At 36.9% G+C, this 18627-nt stretch overlaps 1 protein-coding gene across 24 annotated transcripts in view; it reads right to left on the bottom strand.

Moving 5' to 3' along the window:
• The window catches only part of LOC106869828 (uncharacterized), a 484455-nt gene that overhangs the window by 19959 nt on the left and 445869 nt on the right, over positions 1-18627 (bottom strand). For 10 of the 24 annotated variants that reach the window (XM_052976407.2, XM_089341647.1, XM_089341654.1 and 7 more), the window contains 4 exons: positions 16822-16950; positions 14815-15973; positions 7948-8316; positions 6535-6746 (listed from right to left, as the gene is read on the bottom strand). In XM_052976407.2, coding sequence (XP_052832367.1) covers positions 6535-6746; positions 7948-8316; positions 14815-15973; positions 16822-16950 — 1869 coding nt within the window. Of the gene's footprint in view, positions 1-6534; positions 6747-7947; positions 8317-11516; positions 11559-14814; positions 15974-16821; positions 16951-18627 lie in introns of all 24 variants that reach the window. The other 14 variants (XM_052976406.2, XM_052976408.2, XM_052976409.2 and 11 more) reach the window with 3 other exon arrangements.

Here is an 18627-nt window from a genome sequence, read left to right as displayed (position 1 = left end):
ACATTAGGCATCACTGAGGCAATGACTTGTGACGGAGACCTTTGGAAATATGCTGTGCGTGAGAAGACCCAGCAAGGCAAGTAAGACCATAACCCGTGGCCTCTGCCAGCCCACTTATGCATACCTTTCCTTGTTTGGACACTAAACTCTGCTTGCGAAGACCTGTTGAAGCAAGTGAAATCAAAACTGAACCAAACTTGATGACTGGCACCCATGCCAACCTTTCCTTCACTGGACACTAAACTCTGCTTGTGAAGACCTGTTGGGGCAAGTGAAATCGAAATTGAACCAAATTTAATGACTGGCACCAGTGCCAGTGGAGCGTTAACAGCACCATCCAAGTGTAATCATTGCCAGAGCAGTTGTCTGGCTCCCGTGCCGGTGGCATGTGAAAAGCACCATTTGAGCGTGATCGTTACCTGCGTTGCCTTACTGGCACTTGTAGAAACTCTGCCAGATCAGATTGGAGCCTGGTGCAGCCATCTGGTTTGCCAGTCCTCAGTCAAATAATCCAAGCCATGCTAGCATGGAAAGTGGACATGAAGCGATGATATATATATATATATATATATATATATATACATACATACATACATGTACATGCACACATATACATATATTCATATACATGTATGTATATATATATATATATATATATATATATATACACACATATGTGCACACATATATAAGTATATATACATCTATCTATATATATGTATAGCTATACACACACACACACATATATATATATATACACATACACGAGTGGTAAGATCAAGGATAGTGGCTTCCTGGAGATCCACAAACTCCTAAATGCAAATCAACGAGATTTTTGCTGTGGCTCTTACACCATATTGAAGATATACTTAAAGCCTTGGAAACTCTGATGTCATATATCTTGACTTCAGTAAAGCATTCAATAGGGTTGACCATAATATCTTACTCTCAAAATTGGCAAATGTTGGAATCCGTGGAAAACTTCTACACTGGATTAAGTATTTCCTGGCGAATAGAACACATGTAGTGGTCAATGGAGTTCACTCAACCCCAGCAAAAGTCACCAGTGGTGTCCCTCAGGGGACTGTCTTGGGCCCGCTCCTCTTTATAATCTACATAAACGACCTTTCTAGCATCGTAAATCACTGCAAAATGAAAATATTTGCTGATGACACTAAGCTCCAGCAAATCATCAATGAAGAAGAAGACCGAACTCAATTCCAGCCTGATCTATATGCTGTGAGTCAATGGGCAGACAAAAACAAAATGCAACTAAACGAGGGAAAATTTAAGCTGATGCATTTTGGGAGAAAGACTATACTAAAACAGCCATACTCTCTTCCTTCAAGGGAACCGCTCACAGAAACAATATCAGAGACCTAGGTGTAATTGTTGATAACAATCTCAGTTGGAGTGCCCACATCAACAATAAGGTCGATATAGCTTGTAGGATGAGCTCCTGGATCTTAAGAACCTTCCGGTCTATGTTTATTTTAGACGTATTTTTTTCATTTTACTTCAAATCTCACCTACTGAAAAGTACAAATTTGACCTTAATGATGTTCTCTTGATGGAAATTTTGGTCCTTTTCTCCAAAACAATTGTCTGGGAATATGAGATAAAAGCATAATCCATTTTAACATCCAATCTGCATTTCATTTTGTTGATGAAATTTATTAAACTTTGTTTAAGAAATTAATCTGATATTATTTCTTTACATACTTTGATACTTACACATTGCTTTAAAAAATTCATAAATAACATATGAGGAAAAGACATTAGATATCTACGGAAAAATCTATTACAGGACGAAGATAAATTCATACGGATAAATAGGTAATACACTGATATATATATATATATATATATATATATATACACACACACACACACACACACACACAGAAACATACATATATACACACACATATATATCTACACACACATGCACACATATACACAGTGTGTGTCAAATTAATAGGCAGCTCAATGTTTTGGCAATAACAGAGTATTCATTCATTCGAATCCTTTTTTTTTTTGCCACTGCATAATGATAAAACCCATCTGCATGTACTGTACCAAAATAAATCTCAACAAGGAAGGAAACGAGAAAAATGCGAACAACCACAGTTCCAACACCTCCAAAAGCAACAATGAAGAAGTAGAGAAAGAAGAAACCAGACAAAAGCCAAATGAAAATGGTTCTAAAATAAAAATCCAAATCAAACTCTCTCAGAGAAAGCGGTCTATCTGCAAGTTCCACAAAAGAGGTGTCTGCCTCAGTACACTATAATGTAGGGCCACTACTTGGTAAAAACGGCTCACTAACTGCAGACTCAGGAAAGATAAGTGAAGCACTAAAACAATTCCGAAATGTTTTCACTTCTCCACTGGAAAATATGCAAAGAAGCCGAAGGAGTTTTTCAATGTAACGAATCTATTCGGAAAAGAGGCAACCATCGATTACATCAACATAACAGAAGAAGATGTAATATCAGCCACTGATGAGATGAGATCAAACTCAGCAACAGGCCCAGATGGACTCCCGGCTGTTCTCTTAAAGACATGCAAAAAGGCTCTTGTAAAAGCCACTGCAGATACCCTTTCAGAGTTTCCTTGCAGATGGTAAATTTCCCAACATGCTAAAAGAGTGTATAATATGCTCTGTCCATAAAGAAGGGAGCAGAGCAGATGCTAAAGACTACAGGCCTATCTCTCTGACCTCACATGTTAGCAAGGCAATGGAATGCATTGTCAGAAAAAGGCTGATCCCGTTCCTAGAAGAAAACAACCTTCTCACAAACACGCATATGGCTTCTGTCCAGGGAGGAGCTGCCTTATTCAGTTGCTGCAGCACTTTGACTGGGTACTGGAGCAACAGCTAAACTAGTGAGCTGTAGATATAATATACCTCGACTTTGCTAAGGCTTTTGACAAGATTGATTAAGGTTGATCATGTCACAAGATGCAAAACTTTAGTATTACCGGGAAACTGGGAGAGTGGCTGCATAATTTTCTGAAGGATAGCAGTAGCCATTGGTGCTCACTCTGAAGGGCAGGAGTCAGACAGTTGTAGCCAATTCTCAGCAGAGTCCCACAGGGAACTGTACTGGGGCCACTACTATTTGTGGTGTCCCACTCAGACATGCCCTCTGCGGTACAGTCAGCCAATCTGACCAGTTATGCTGATGACACAAAAGTATTGCAGGCAGTTAGGAACCCAGAGGATATCATAAAACTACAGAAAGACCTGAATGAAATCTACAAATGGGCCAACAAAAATAACATGCAATTCAATGCTATGAAGTTTCAGGCACTCCACTATCGGTCCAACACCAGGCTAAAATCAGAATACACTGGACCAGAAGGTAGTATGATTCCAGAATCAAAGTTGGTGCATGACCTAGAGGTTCACATGAACAATGATGCAACATTCCATGTGCATATTACCAAGATGGCAATACTGTGCAGGTGAGTGGCTGGCTGGATTCTGAGGACATTCAGAAGCAGGAAAAGGGAGGCCCTCCTACTCCCAACTATGGTCCCCAGAGAGTGTGAAACAAATTGTGGAACTCGGAGCAATCCAGCACCAATACACAAAGTTAAACGATGATGATGATGACGCACACACTGTTAATTGTAGATCTTGAAGTAGATAAAAATAACAAATATTAGGTTAAAAGCCCTTTTGGACAAAAATAAATAATCAAAAACATAACTCTGTGGTTAGGAAGTTTACATTACAACCACATGGTTTCAAGCGCAGCCTCACTGCACAGCAACTTGGGTAAACGATGATGTTTACCCAAGCCCCCTGGGCTAAACGATGATGTGTGAAGGAATTTGGTAGATTGAAACTGCAGAAAACCTGTTGTGTGTGCACATGCACATAAATGTGCATCAATGTTTATACCTTTACATTTATAAGTGTTAGAGCAATGCAGTCTTCAAGTTGATATTCCTTGGTGACAGGAAAAGCATCTAGCCATGAAATTCTGCCTCATAAATCTATTCAAACTGATGCTGGTAAGGGTTTGGAAAACTGTTAACTGAATAAATGATTTTATGTGCGTATGTGTGCGTGTGAGAACCTCTTTAATCAGACATATTTGCCTATAAATGTCAGTCATGAAAGTATATGAAATACTTCTCTGGGAAGCCATGACAGCAAATGCTTGTGTGTGAAAGTATAATATAAAATGAGTTTCTGAAGGTGCAATACCAACCAAATGATTATCTAAAAATGTGATATTTACTGGAACATAGTAAAGCAAGGAAGGGGTGAGCGAGAGAGAGAGAGAGAGAGAGAGAGAGAAAGAGAGAGAGAGAGAGAGAGAGAGAGAGAAAGAGAAAAAGAGAGAAAGAGAAAGAGAGATAACCAGTTGATCTCTTGAGTTTGATTTCGTTTTTGATCCCTATTACAGATCCATTTAGCCTTTGTCATCTCCATTTGTCTGTGCATTTGCATGTATGTATATCACACATGCCTAAGACCATTCAGGAGCTGATTGAAGTTATACTGTACCATAAACAAATCCAAACTATATAAAAAGGTGTCAAGTCCTCCACTGCAGTCTGTATGCAATGATGTGTGTGTGTGTGTGTGTATATATATATATATATATATATATATATATATATACACACACACACACATGTATGTATATTATGTAGGTAGTTAGGATAAATCCCAGTCATTTCCTCTTGAAGCACATATTACAATCCAGTACATAGTCTCAGTTGCTGCTGTATATTAGTTCAAAATGCATGTTAAAATTGAGAATTATGGAAATATTATTTGCGGAGTTATTCATCATCATCATCATCATTGTTATTTAATGTCCACTTTCCATGCTGGCATAGGTTGGATGGTTTAACATAGAACTGGCAAGCTGGGAGGCTGCACCAGGCTCCAATCTGATTTGGCAAGGTTTCTACTGCTGGATGCCCTTCCTAATGCCAACCACTCAGAGTGTAGTGAGTGCTTTTTACATGTCACTGGCACAGGTGCCAGTCAGGCAACACTGGCATCTGCCATGCTTGAATGGTGCTTTTATTGTATAACAAAACAGGAAATTTGGAATGTTTTTAGTATTATTTATTCACCATCACATGTGTTTTATTTTCTAATAGGAATTACAAAGTTTTACATGTTATATAGATATGTAAGGAATTTCTGGTTAGAAATTCTTCACACAAAGAAATTCATTATTATTATTACTACTAAGGCAGCAAGCTGGCAGAATTGTTAGCACACCGGGCGAAATGCTTAGTGGCATTTTGTCTGCTGCTACTTTCTGACTTCAAATTTTGTTGAGGTTGACTTTGCCTTTCATCCTTTCAGCGTCAATGAAATAAGTACCAGTTCCACACTGGGGTCAATGTAATTGACTATCCCCCTTCCTCAAAAATTTTCAAGGCTTTATGCCTAGAGGGGAAATAATAATTGTTATTATTACTAAGGCGATGAGCTGGCAGAATTGTTAGCACACTGGTCAAAATGCTTAGCAGTATTTTGTCTGTCTTTATGCTCTGAGTTCAAATTCTACCAAGGTTGATTTTGCTTTTCACCCTTCCGGGGCCCATTGTAATCGACATACCCCCACCCCCAAAATCACTGGCCTTGTGCCAAAATTTGAAATCATTATTATCATAAATAATAATAATGATATTGATGATGATGAATTACTGTCTGCAGAATTTCTAATAGGAAATTCTTTACTTGTCAATGTAAAATGTAACACTTTGTCATCATGCTGGGGCACCACCTGAAGAACTTTTAGTTGAATGAATCGACCGCAGTACTTTTTATTTTTAAAAAGCTTGATACTTATTCTACTGATCTTTTTTGCCGATCTGCTAAATTACGAGGAGGTAAACAAATAACACTGGTTGTCAAGTAGTGGTAGGGGACAAACACAGACATCTACCAAATCCACTCACAAGGATTTGGTTGGCCCAAGGCTATAGTAGAAGGTACTTGCCCCAGGTGTCATGCAGTGGGACTGAACCTAAGACCATGTGGTTCGGAAGCAAGCTTCTTACCACACAGCCACACCTAATGGTGAGTAAATAACACGAAAAAAATTCCAGTTTCCAGTTTCTTAGATATATAACACAAACACAATACATATGTATGAATAAATAGTGTTTATTCATACATATGCATTCTTTTCTCTCATGCTTCTATGGGTTGAACCATTTTAGCTCAGCCAAAAGTTTCATCACTTATGAAGCTCCTTTGTCATCTGATGACATGGTTTTATATATACTTATATCTTTCATATATTGTGTGTGTCTATATAGAGGCGTGACATCTTTTTTACCACAATGAAATAGGTTGGATATGTGTAAATATCTAAAATTAACTGATATACTCAAACTAGTGTCATTTACACAAAATCTGAGGGCACCACATATGTTCCTACAGAAAGAGTCAGTTACAAACACAGAAATACAGAGATAATTCATAAACCAATTCAAATGTAATTAGTGTCTTGATAAATGAATAAAAAGTATGGAAATGAAACTTACTTGTGGAAATCTTGGCCCAAACATCTGTGGAAAAGAAACTGGTGACTGTTGCTTTGTTAAAAAGTGTTGTTGTTCATCCTGCATCCGCTGTCTCTTTCTTATTCGGTTTATCTTTTGCTGTTGCTCTGTTATTGCCTGTCTACTAGCCACAGTGATGGCAGGAGCCATGGAACGAGGACCTTGGGCCGAAAGATTCCCAGTTCGCAATTGCACTGCAGAACCAACAACACATGTCAATGTCTCATTTGTATAAATAAATCTGCATACACATACGTACACACCAAGAATCAGAATTACAAAACAGTATTGCATCAATGAGTTAAGATAAAAATATTAATGTTTTGTAATCATCGAGATACTTTTTAAAGCATAGTGCATGGTTTCAGAGTGTTAAGTGAATGAAAACAAATATTTAAAAATGAAGCCCTGGGTACAAGATAAGCTATGATCACAGGTCAAAATCTGAAACCTTGCTACTAGTTAATGTATTGTGCAATTAATGAGTGACAATACAAGCTATCAAGCAACCTTATACATGGCTACTAGACCTGCTCAAAATAGCAGTTAAATCTCACTTGGGAACAATGTAATGTCAATGGCAAAGTTTCAACTCATCAATTAGGAATGAAGATATTTGGTATTGATTTATTAAAAATCGTTAATACTGATATGTTTTTTGTTACACATGGCATAAAGCCTGAGATTTATGATATCAAGGCAGCCCTGATTAAGCAGGTGAAATGTCTGCATTGGCTCCCTCATTCGACTGATAAGTTAGAAGTAGAAAAAAAGGCATGAAGTCATGCCTTTTCAAAAATATTAACCATTCAAATTAAAAAATTTCAAAGAAGTATTATATATATATTTTCAAAAAATTACTTTTCATGTACTTTCTACTTTCTTAATACTGAAATAAGAGTAGAGCCAGTTTTTTGACAGTCAGGAAAACTAGACTAAATAGAATTATGTGCTTTACTGAGGGATACAACGTAATGACTATGAAGACAGTTGAATTGGGGTAGTGTTTATCTGAACAAAACTTGTTTCTCTCTCTCTCTGTCACAAAGTAATGGGAGCATTAAGTTAAATAATTTAGTGGTCGATAGTGCTAACAAGCAAGCTAAGACCAGCTTTTATAAGTGGGTAATGAATTATGTCTTGTCTATTACTGGTACTAACTGACTCTAGTAAGATTTGAAGAGGGATACAGAAATACAGAAAAGGAGATACAACTAGTGTAAAGCATTCACCACAATAATTTCTGACATAAGCACAGTTACAAAACTGTGGGAGGGCCTAACTGATGAAATCAACCCTGATACTTGACTGGGATTTGAACTTAGAACTTAACAAGTACTATAACAGTACTGTAAATTCAGCATTCATCACAATAATGATCATAAATCAACTCACCTTGAGATGGTGCCTGTGACAGCTGAGGTGATGCCTGTCCATAAGGAGAACCAGCCTGGCTAAAAGGAGGAGGTGGTGGAGGTGGTGGTGGCTGTTGTTGTGGTGACTGCTGAGTTGCAGCTGCAGTAACAGCCAGGTTAATGTTAGGATGAGTTAAGTGCTGGTAATTACTTATATCCTGCATTGAAAGAGCTTGTTGTTGCTGTTGCTGAGGAGGAGGAGGAGGAGGAGGAGGAGGAGGAAGAGGAGGAAGATTTACATCGGGACTGTATGAAGGTACAACACCAGCTACACTGGTTGCTAACTGGCCTTGGCCCATCACACCAACAGCTTTGTTTCCTACAACTGATGTCTGACCGTCAGAATATCCTGGAAATAAAGAACAAAAAAGAAATTTTAGGTTTTCTTCCTTTAACTATATCAATAATTCTAATAAACAGAAAAATTATTATTTATAAATCTCTGAACAAGAAACACTCACTAACAGTACTTTAAAGTAAAGATTATTTACCAACATTATTTGGCCCCAAGATGTTTCCTCGGGTTAAATAACAGTAACATTCATCCTAACATTATGTTGGCAAATAATGATTTTAATATTTTCCACTTGTTGTTTCAATGTATCCTGTCTCTTAAGATGATCAGGTGATCTGGTTTCTATTTCTAGCAGGTTCAATGACCCTGTAAATGCTCCTTCATTCACTCCGTTTGCTGTTTAGCTACAGGTCAGACCAGATCAAACATACTAATAACGAAAACATTTCAGCCACAATCATCCTGTTTTATTTTCAGGCAATTTATCCAAAACTATATTATCTAGAACGTCCTTCAGTTTTAAAGATGGTATCATAGCTGATGAAGGATTCAGCTACTATTTCTAGCAGATAGAATGACCACCTAGAGGCTCTCATTGACTTGTTGCATGTGGTGGTAGAGAGATACTCTAAATTTAGCTATTTTTACATTTATATTACACACACACAATCTTCCCAGTTGACAACAGCTGATGCTTAAATGTCTTGTCCCTCTGTTAGCTTGCATTCTATTTAATTATTTTGGTTTTGTTCTGTCAGTGGTTTAAACTGTAACGTACATACATCTCTCGTGTGTGAAACCTGGCAGATAATAATGTAAATGTTTCAACAGATGGAAATTCTTATCAATCATTAAACTATAGAGCAGCTCTGGTTTCTGAGTTCCCCACTCCTTTTCCAGCTACAACATTGTGTTAAATGTTCACTTATTATTTTCAAAGATTCATTAAACAAAAGTTGCTCAAATTATTATTATTATTATATATATATATATATATATATATATATATATATATATATATACATACACACCCACACACAAACAGAGAAGACCTGGCATGTCACGAATCAAGTGAATTTTTATTTTGAGCATGAGAGTCAAGAAACACTATACCATTGTTAAATTTACTTCCATTAACATCGTTCAACTTCATCTTATATGGAAGGATGCAACTTCTACAAACACCAACACTGCAGATGTACCTAACTGCCCAGTCTTTGCTGTAAATCAAATGATAAACTGGCCAAAACACTTCTACCATGCTCTCTCACATACTACCATACTTAAAGAACTAAATATGTAAGGCATACAGAGTTACAAACCTGTCTGTTGCAACACATGTGTACACACCATACTCAACAACCAACACACCAGTTGATGTGTCAATACAACAAAAAAATACTTATTTAAATTCATAGTTTCTTTCATCTAACCAAGATATAAACAAAGAAACCCTGTATTGAATAGAACATGTCCAAGCTGTCACAAAATAACAGTTGACTGTGCATAGTGAAGAGAGCTTGTGCCAGTGGTTGGAGATACAGGTCCAGCTATATTGAATTAATCCAGCCACATGAATTCTGTTAAAATTACAGAAGCTGTGTAGATAGGATACCATCAATCTATGTTGGTGACACTGTGTTGCAAATAGGGAAGTTGGTAGATGGTGTAGGGACCTCTGCTTCTGTTAACTATACCAGAGACTAACAACTGGGTGATGTTTTTGTACCAAAGCTGACTAAACTAAATCATAGTATCTGTTGGTTCCAATATACTGCTGCTTTGTCTTGTAGAGGCTGCTGACAAAGAAATCCTGACAAGTGATCTAAAACCTGAGGTTCCGAGACTACATGTTGATCTCCATACAGATGGATGACATAATAGAGAACACTGCTGTTGCTGTGCCCTGTGTCACCCTCATTAAGTAGATATACAATTAAATATTTACCTGTGACTGAGCAACTATAAGATCAAAAATGTCCCAGCGGTCTTTAGCCTATGTTTCGATATCTACTTGTCTCTAGGTAAAAGTGTTTGTGTGTGTGAGTATCTATATATATATATCTATCATAATGCAGTGTTTTAAATCTGGGTTTTTGTCCCTGTTAACGGGGGTGGCAGGATCTACCTCAATGCTATAGCAACTGCCTTCACACCATCTTGCTCGGTTTTAGGTGTCTTCCCTTCTCAAGCCAACCTTCCCAATCTCCTCCTCCACCTGTCCCCTCCATGTTTTCCTCGGTCTACCTCACTTTTGTGGTCCATTTACCTTAAACTCAAGCACCCTCCTCAGAACATGCTATAATATAATAAAAATGATCTTCAATCTTGCTTGCAATGTTACACAGCCAAACTGGCGCATAACAGTAAATACTATGAACTAAGGTTACCACTGAAATGTGAATACAAATGGTATGAAACAAGTTTTGCATAAATTGGACAACTGGTTCCTGAGATATTAGGGTTTTGAGGTGTATAAATACCAAAAATGGTGCATAATGGGGGAAAACATTCCAAAAATAACAACTCTGAAAGGGGAGAAACTCTAACCTTTTGATTAGACACATTAGTGACTGTAACTGATTAGACACATTAGTGACTGTAACTGATTAGACACATTAGTGACTGTAACTCGACAATGAAAAAATACGAGTTGTTTTTTATAGTAAATGTTTCCATTTTTGCTTTTGCTAAACACAATATTTTAATCATCTAGAAATATTTTTAAGGGAATATGATTTCAAGAATGTAAGCTGTTTGTACAGTATTTATATTTTAGCCTTCTTTAAACAGATAATATTTTCATGTCTTTTTTTAAAATTATTTTCATGTGAATACCATAACAAAAAAATTTTTTTGGCATATTTGAAAAATATTTTGAAGTACAAATGAGTTCAAAAATATGGTAAATATTTCGTAAAAGACCTGTTTGTAACCTCATTGTGAAATAATTTTTTTCCATAGGTTTTTGAGTGCGTTCAACGTATCTCACCTCGAAAGATTTGGATGCTATTTCTAGCATGCCTTGTTACCATGTAACAGCTATTTGCAATAAAGGACCTGAAATAGCTATTACATGGTAGCAGGGCAAGGAATAGCAGTCAAATCTTTCCTTTTCTGGGGAAAGGAGGCATTTATGAGTGATTTTGATGTCACATTCGTTGAAAGTATGCGAAATAATCTGGAAAAGAGAAAAAAAATGCCCACGGAACAAAACTCCATTGGCAGGAAACTCCGAGGTTCCTACAACCCACCTTTTCTGGAAGAAAGTGGCTTGTGGTGGGTTTCGAGATGTACTAAGAAAAAAAAAAAAAAAATTTCAAAACAAAATACAAATGGGTCCTTTACGAAATATTTACCCAAGATCAGGATAGGCATGCAAATAGAAGGATCAATGAGACTGGTAAAGCAAGGGCTGAGCTTCTAGCGGAACAGAGGGAAAGAGACAGAAGCAGGAGAGATCAGGAATTGGACACTCAGAGAGCTGAGTGTTTGGCCAAACAGAAGGAAAGAGACAAAAGCAGGAGATGTCAGGAATCAGATGCTCATGTGAATACAAATGGAATAAAACAAGTTTTGCATAAATTGGGCCACAGGTTACCCAGATACATGGTTTTTTGGGGGTACCTTAATAAATATCCAAATCGGCTTATAATGGGAAAAATACTTCGAAAGTAAGGCAACATTGAAATGTGAATACACATGGAATAACAAAAGTTTTGTGTAAATCGGACCATGGATTCCTAAGATACGTGGCTTTTTTGGGTACCTTGAACTATTGGTGAACCAATGGGTCATGGGTAGTCTAGTATATATATATATATATATATATATATATATATATTGGCTGGATGTCCTTCCTGTTGCCAGTCCCAATTTGTTTCTAAGTGAGGAAATAATTTCCTAGTCTAACAAACAACAATTAGAATTTTACACGAAGAACTGGAAGCAAAACTGTATGAATGAGCTTTGTGTTTACAAGATCACACAACATATCAAGAAGCTCAGACAGGATTTTGTAGAGAACTGCAAATAAATGACACTGTCAGCAAGGTGAATGTTTACAACCAATGAACACAAATGAAGGCATGGGTAATACAAACTCACATTCTCGTACATGAAGTGTATTCCAGGTTTGAGACCCTCTCAGATGCAGTTATAACAGTCCTAGACTATTGTAATTTCAGTATATACGTTACTATACATCTACTAAGCCGACTAGCCACTGTATTATTATTATTATTATTCCAGATTGAAAGAGACTTTGGATACACTCTACTAAACATTGTTTGTCAAAGTTGACTAGTTTGCAGAATGCAGTCAGAATGTGAAGACAATCTAGAAGCTTGCTATGCAATAAAGCTTTGTGTTAAACTGAGTTAAAACACCACAGAAACTTATGAAATGCTCCAGACTGGGAAGCAAACTTCTTAACTACACAACTTGTATGAGCTGAGTATCTGCTTTCTTGCTGGCACAAGAGGATCAAGGATGGTAGAGAGGAAGTGAGAGATGACACGAATTACATCAATAGGAGGTAGAAGTACATTAGAACATAGAGCTGATTGATAAAATTTGCTATTTTCTGAATGAAGGCCATCTATCTATAAAGACAATAAGCATACAGTCTGGAGTAGGTGCAGTAACTGTACACAGAATTATTTGTGAAGATCTAAACATGTGCAAAATTTGTTCCCAAGGTACTCAGTGACCAACAAAAGGAAAGCTGTGTTAGTGAAAGCAGGGAGATGGTTAAGCTTATTTCTGCCAATCCAAAAGTTCTTGGGTCTCTGGTGACCTGTGAGAAAAACTTGATCTATGGTTACGATCCTGAGTGCCCAATGGATGTATCCTGGGTCCTCCAGACTCATGAAGGCCAGGCAAAGCAAGTCCATAGTGATCTTTTCTGACATTAAGAGTATCATCTACATCCACTGGGTTCTCTCTGGCCAATCAAGAAATAGTACTTTGCAGATGGGCATCAAAACTGTCCTGCACTCTCCCTACAGTCCAAACCTTGTTCCTCAATTGTTCTCCAAGCTGAAGAAGAACCTCAGGGACAGTCGTTTTGAAGATACTGAGCAAATGCAGGAGGCTATAACAAAGTTCCTGGACACTTTCACTCTGGACTTCCTTGGGGACTTCAAAAAGTGGTTGGAGCTCTGCAGCAAGTGCATTGATGTCAGAGGATCCTATGTTGAAGCAGATTAGAGTTCTGTACTTCTCTGAAATTAATAAATGTCTCTTCTCCTGAAAAAAAGTTTCAAAACTCCTAGAATGCACCTTGTATGTATACACACACAAGTGTACATATCACATGATGGGCTTCTTTCAGTTTCTGCCTACCATAATCCACTCATAAGGCTTTGGTCAACTTGGAGCTGTAGTAGAAGACATTTGCCCAAGGTGAAATGCAGTGGGACTTAACTGAAACCACATGGTTGGGAAGCAAACTTTTTAATCACATAACTATGTCTGCACTAACCCATCATCATTGCTTTAACAGCCACTTTTCCATGTTTGTATGAGTCAGATGAAGCTTATTGAGGCAGATTTTCTATAGACAGATGCTCTTCCTCTTACCAACCCTCACCTGTTTCTAAGCAAGGTAATATTTCTACATGGTCAGACAAGTTTTTGCAGAATACCGGAAATGAATAACATTGATTTACAACAATCAAAACAAGGAGATACAAATAAACATATTATTCCAGAGGGGAGGTACAAGTCAAAAAAGAAGCTATGCCTAGCCTTTTATATTTATTTATATATATATACACACACACACTAGTTGACCTGTAGCTATATTAGAAGTCACTTGGCCAAGGTGACATGTAATGGGATTGAACCTGAAAACAAGTGGTTGGGAAGCAAACTTCGTAACTACACAACCATGCTTGATATAGTGTATCATTATAAGTGTTTGTGTATATAACTATATATATAATATACATATTCATTACTTGAAAAACAGTTAAAGGTTAGCAACAGAGAGGGCATCTACTTGTAAAAATGATGCCTCAATCCATGCTAACACGGAAAAATGGATGTAAAACTGAGTATACGTAGGACTATGTTAGAGAATATCATCGTCATTTAATGTCCGTATTCCAAACTGGCATGGGTTGGACAGTTTGACAGGAGCTGGCAAACTATAGAACTTCAGGTTCTAGTTGTCTGTTGGTTTCTATGGAAGGATGCCTTTCCTAATGTCAACCACTTTACAGAGTGCTTTGGGTGCTTTTTATGTGGTGCCAGCAGGGTTGCCAAGTAACTTGCAAGACAAAGACCTCTTAGTTGACAGATGGTGTGGAACCGAGGGAAGTAGCTGTGCCAAGCAAGAGTTTAGAGTATGATATGGAGAGAGAAATAGTTGTCTTTGACCATTTTTTTAAAGATGGTAAGCTGTGATGTGAAATTTGACTTATTTCTAACAGATTAACTGACAGTATGGAGGTGCTTTCATTTGTTTTTGGGTATATGCAAATCCAGTATATGGATGGGGATTGGAATGTGGCTGTCATATTACAACAATAACAATAATACACTTACCTGCTATTGGATCTAGCATCATCAGTTCTTTCTGTATTGCTTTTATTGCTTTCTTTTCAAGAATATCATTGCTGCTATTAGGTTGGCTGGAGGAATTAAACAACGAATTTTCTATTTCAGATATTGAAAGGCTGTTATCTGAAAAGACTTGCTCAAGCTGAGATAAAATAGCATCGTCCTGATTTTGATCACTTGATGCAGTCCGTACAGGTTGAGCTACCGAACTCACCACTGCACCACCTGCCATACCTGACATTACATTGCCAGTGGCATGCATTTGAGCTTCATGGAGATCTTGTTGAAGATCAACAGATTGCTGCAATATTTGTGCTAAAAGAACATCTTTGGAGTCCTTCTTTAAAGTATCCTCAGCTGGCTTACTCCCATTTGAAGCTGGTGGTAATGGTCGAGCCAACTGCAGTTGATTTGGGCTGGCACTGAACCGATCTGAAGAACTTGATGCTGATGTAGCATTATAGTTTGATGCTATGGATGTGAAAACCTGCTTATTAGTGTAGAGGTTATTCTCTGTGGAAACAACTTTACTAGAGTCTACTACTGAATTTTGGAAGTTTGAGTCAGTCAGTGACCTGGGACTATCATAAAGGTTCACACTACTGTCCTTGTCTCCCTCAGTTGATGACACATCACTGCTAGTTTTCTTATCTAATGTTTTCATTTGAAGAACCTTTTCACTTTTAGGCATCCGTGGTACAGGTACTGCTGTTGGGTTGGCAGTGATCTGTGTATTGACAACAATCTCTCGATTGGTTTTTCTCGATAGAAGTTGAGCAAGGAGTACATTACGCTGGAGCACTTTACTTGGCATGTCGGCCGGTGTAGTCTGGTCTGTGTCCAACAAGTCAGAATCACTGTCGAATGATGCTTTCCGTTTAACAGCTTTGAAACGAGTTTCTGTTTTCATTTTTTCAGGATCTTTATCCAGGAAATTTATTAGACAGTTTAACGGTCTCAAATTTTCAACATTGGCTTGCGATTTAATCATGTCGGACGGTTTGAGCACAGAATCATCAAAACTTGTCCGGTGAGGGACGCCTGAAGTGGATTCTGGCAGACCTGTGTGAGTGGTAGTAGGAAATTGTGGCCCAGATACATGACGGTGACGAGTAGAAATATCCTGGTCTTGACTAGTGCTTTGCTGAAATGACAAAACGTTTAGGAGAGAAGAATATAAAATAGTTAAATAAATGAATGGAATTATCTAGTAAAATGCTATAGTAACAGTTGCCTTAGCAATATGGTCATAGATACATATGTAGAGAGCAGTAAACATACTGCTGCCCATTCTCTATAGCCACACTGTCCTTGTAGGAACACTCACACACACTCTATGGCATTAGCCAGGACCTGAATTGGTAATACATACAAAACATCTTTCAAGAATATCTAGCAGTTGCAAAGATCTGATTATCCATATATATTAAGATATGGCTATGGCATTTGGGATACAGAGATTATACAACAGAAATGACCTTTTAGTTTTGGATTAGCAGATTCAACTAAAACACTTTCATATAGCATCGAAGATACACACAGTTTACAAAGTTACAAAAGAAAAAGAAAAAGAATCTCATAGAAGTTTCAATTGGTTTAAATAATGCTGAACGAAAATAAAATAGCATTTAATATATTTACAATTTATAAAACATATTGAATGCAAGTCTTAAAAGTTACCAAAGTGTGTTACTAGATCAGAAAGTCATTATTCTGTGAAAAGGTGAACATTAAGATTACAAAACAAACAATATTAGTACAATAAGGGAAGGGGCAGATCAATATACCTATAGTATAAATTTCGAAGTAATTTAAATGGTATATTTGATCAGATTTACATAAAAGGCCATTAATGAATGTGTTGAAAAACAAGTACACCATAGGGGCCAAGAGTTTGGTCAGCCAAAGATGAAAGTGACCCAATGCAGGCAGGCCAAGCCTTGTGTAAAAGTGGAGTGCCAACGAAGAAACGTGTAGATAGAGAATACATACTGCGGGGGCAGTCCCCTTCAGCTCTTCCTCCTCCTCCTCCTGCAACAGCTTCTGAAGTAGATCTTTGTTGGCATTCTTCTCTGCTTTACCAGCCTCTGATGTTGCGTGGTGGTCATCACTTAGTAGTTGCTGACAACATGAACAAATTAACATGAATACCTGCACACTCAAAAATAGCAATACACATGCAACTGAAAGCTGCAATTACTTGACTGAAACAGGAGGTACATGAACATTACAAACAGTGAAATATTACTGTCTGTATTTGACAAAAGTCTGCTGTTAGTAGAGAAGTCTTTTCCCCCATGATACATGTACACCTTCTTAATGTTCATGGTAGCATTGAAGAATGTTTGTTTAAATGATGTGATACTGAGTAAAATATTTATCACTTTGGACATTACAAGATCAAATGATTTTTGATGGTTTTAGCTTTTACTACAGAAACACTGACTGGTTCCTAATGTCACAGAGTCAAGTGTAAAAACAAAGATATTCCTGTAGAGATATTTCATCATATTTATGAGGAGTTGTGAAAGGAAGTACAGAAAAAGTTCATAGGAGCAACTTTTATGTTTGAATTTCATTTGTGAAACCAAATTTTTAAGCACTTCTAAGTTTCACTCAGTACCCTGGTTTATTACTAATACCATGCTCCAGATTGTAGCAAATTATTTCTTTCTACAATGACAAGACTTGTCATTATTTACTGTCATAGACGATTACAGTTATGAGGTTAATTATAATATTTTAAAAGTGTAAATTGACTTTTTTCATACTTCTCTAATGACTGATTTTACAGTAGAGCAAGTTGTTTACATATTGCATTCCACACTCGACACAGTTTGATGTACATGGTACTGTCATTGTAAGCCTATTATAGATAGACCCATAACATCATTATAACCAACAAACATTCATTACAGGCAGATGCATCACCATTTTCATGGGAATCATCAAACCATAGAAACTACATTTTGGAAATCAGTTGTAAAGCAACTTAATAGAACATCACATAGTACTCTGTGTATGTGCACACATACATACATTTCATATTACTCTATCTCACACAAACAGTCATGAACATTGTTTTATTGGGACCTGACAATCAGTTACAAACAACAGTTAAAACTTTGGATGCTTTATTATTCTTCATATTTTGTTTATGCCTGATCAATGTTATAATAAATGCTATTTTGCTGAGTTCCTTAACTCTGCTAATTAACAAGAACAATATGATACTGATTCTATAGTTATTAGCTGAATAACCACACACCACTGAAGATGATAATTATTTCCTATTGCCAATACTCCTCATTCATTGTGAGGTAAAAATTCTAATTCATGTTATATTTAAAGTATTTGACATCTAATTTGTCTTTAGCACTGCATACTCTTTCACTGGTTCCACAAAGTTGGTTATGGCCTTCCTGGGCACCAGTTATTTATGTAATGACTTACATGCTTTTGAGAATAAACTTTGTACTTAAGCTACTTAAGATTATTTTACACAGATTATTCAAACAAAAGAAATAAGGTAAAACAGTATTCTAATTAGTAATTAGGAGAAAGTTAATTAACTAATGTTAAATTAATAATATAATTATGCTGGAGCCAAAATCTGTTAATGAAAACTCAGAGATGTTGACACGATTTTGTTTGTTCAGGCATTTCCCCAGTAAAAGTTCACACCAGTTATAAGACATTACCTTATGGCAAACCATACAATCCAGTTGGATATCCTATAACTGACATAGATATTGAAAGCTATAAATACAGTTAATGTGTCTCCTCTAATAGAAAAAG

Source organism: Octopus bimaculoides, chromosome 25, assembly GCF_046866305.1.
Source record: "Octopus bimaculoides isolate indiv1 chromosome 25, ASM4686630v1, whole genome shotgun sequence".
NCBI classification, from domain to species: domain Eukaryota; kingdom Metazoa; phylum Mollusca; class Cephalopoda; order Octopoda; family Octopodidae; genus Octopus; species Octopus bimaculoides.
This window is presented reverse-complemented; position numbering and strand designations above follow the sequence as displayed.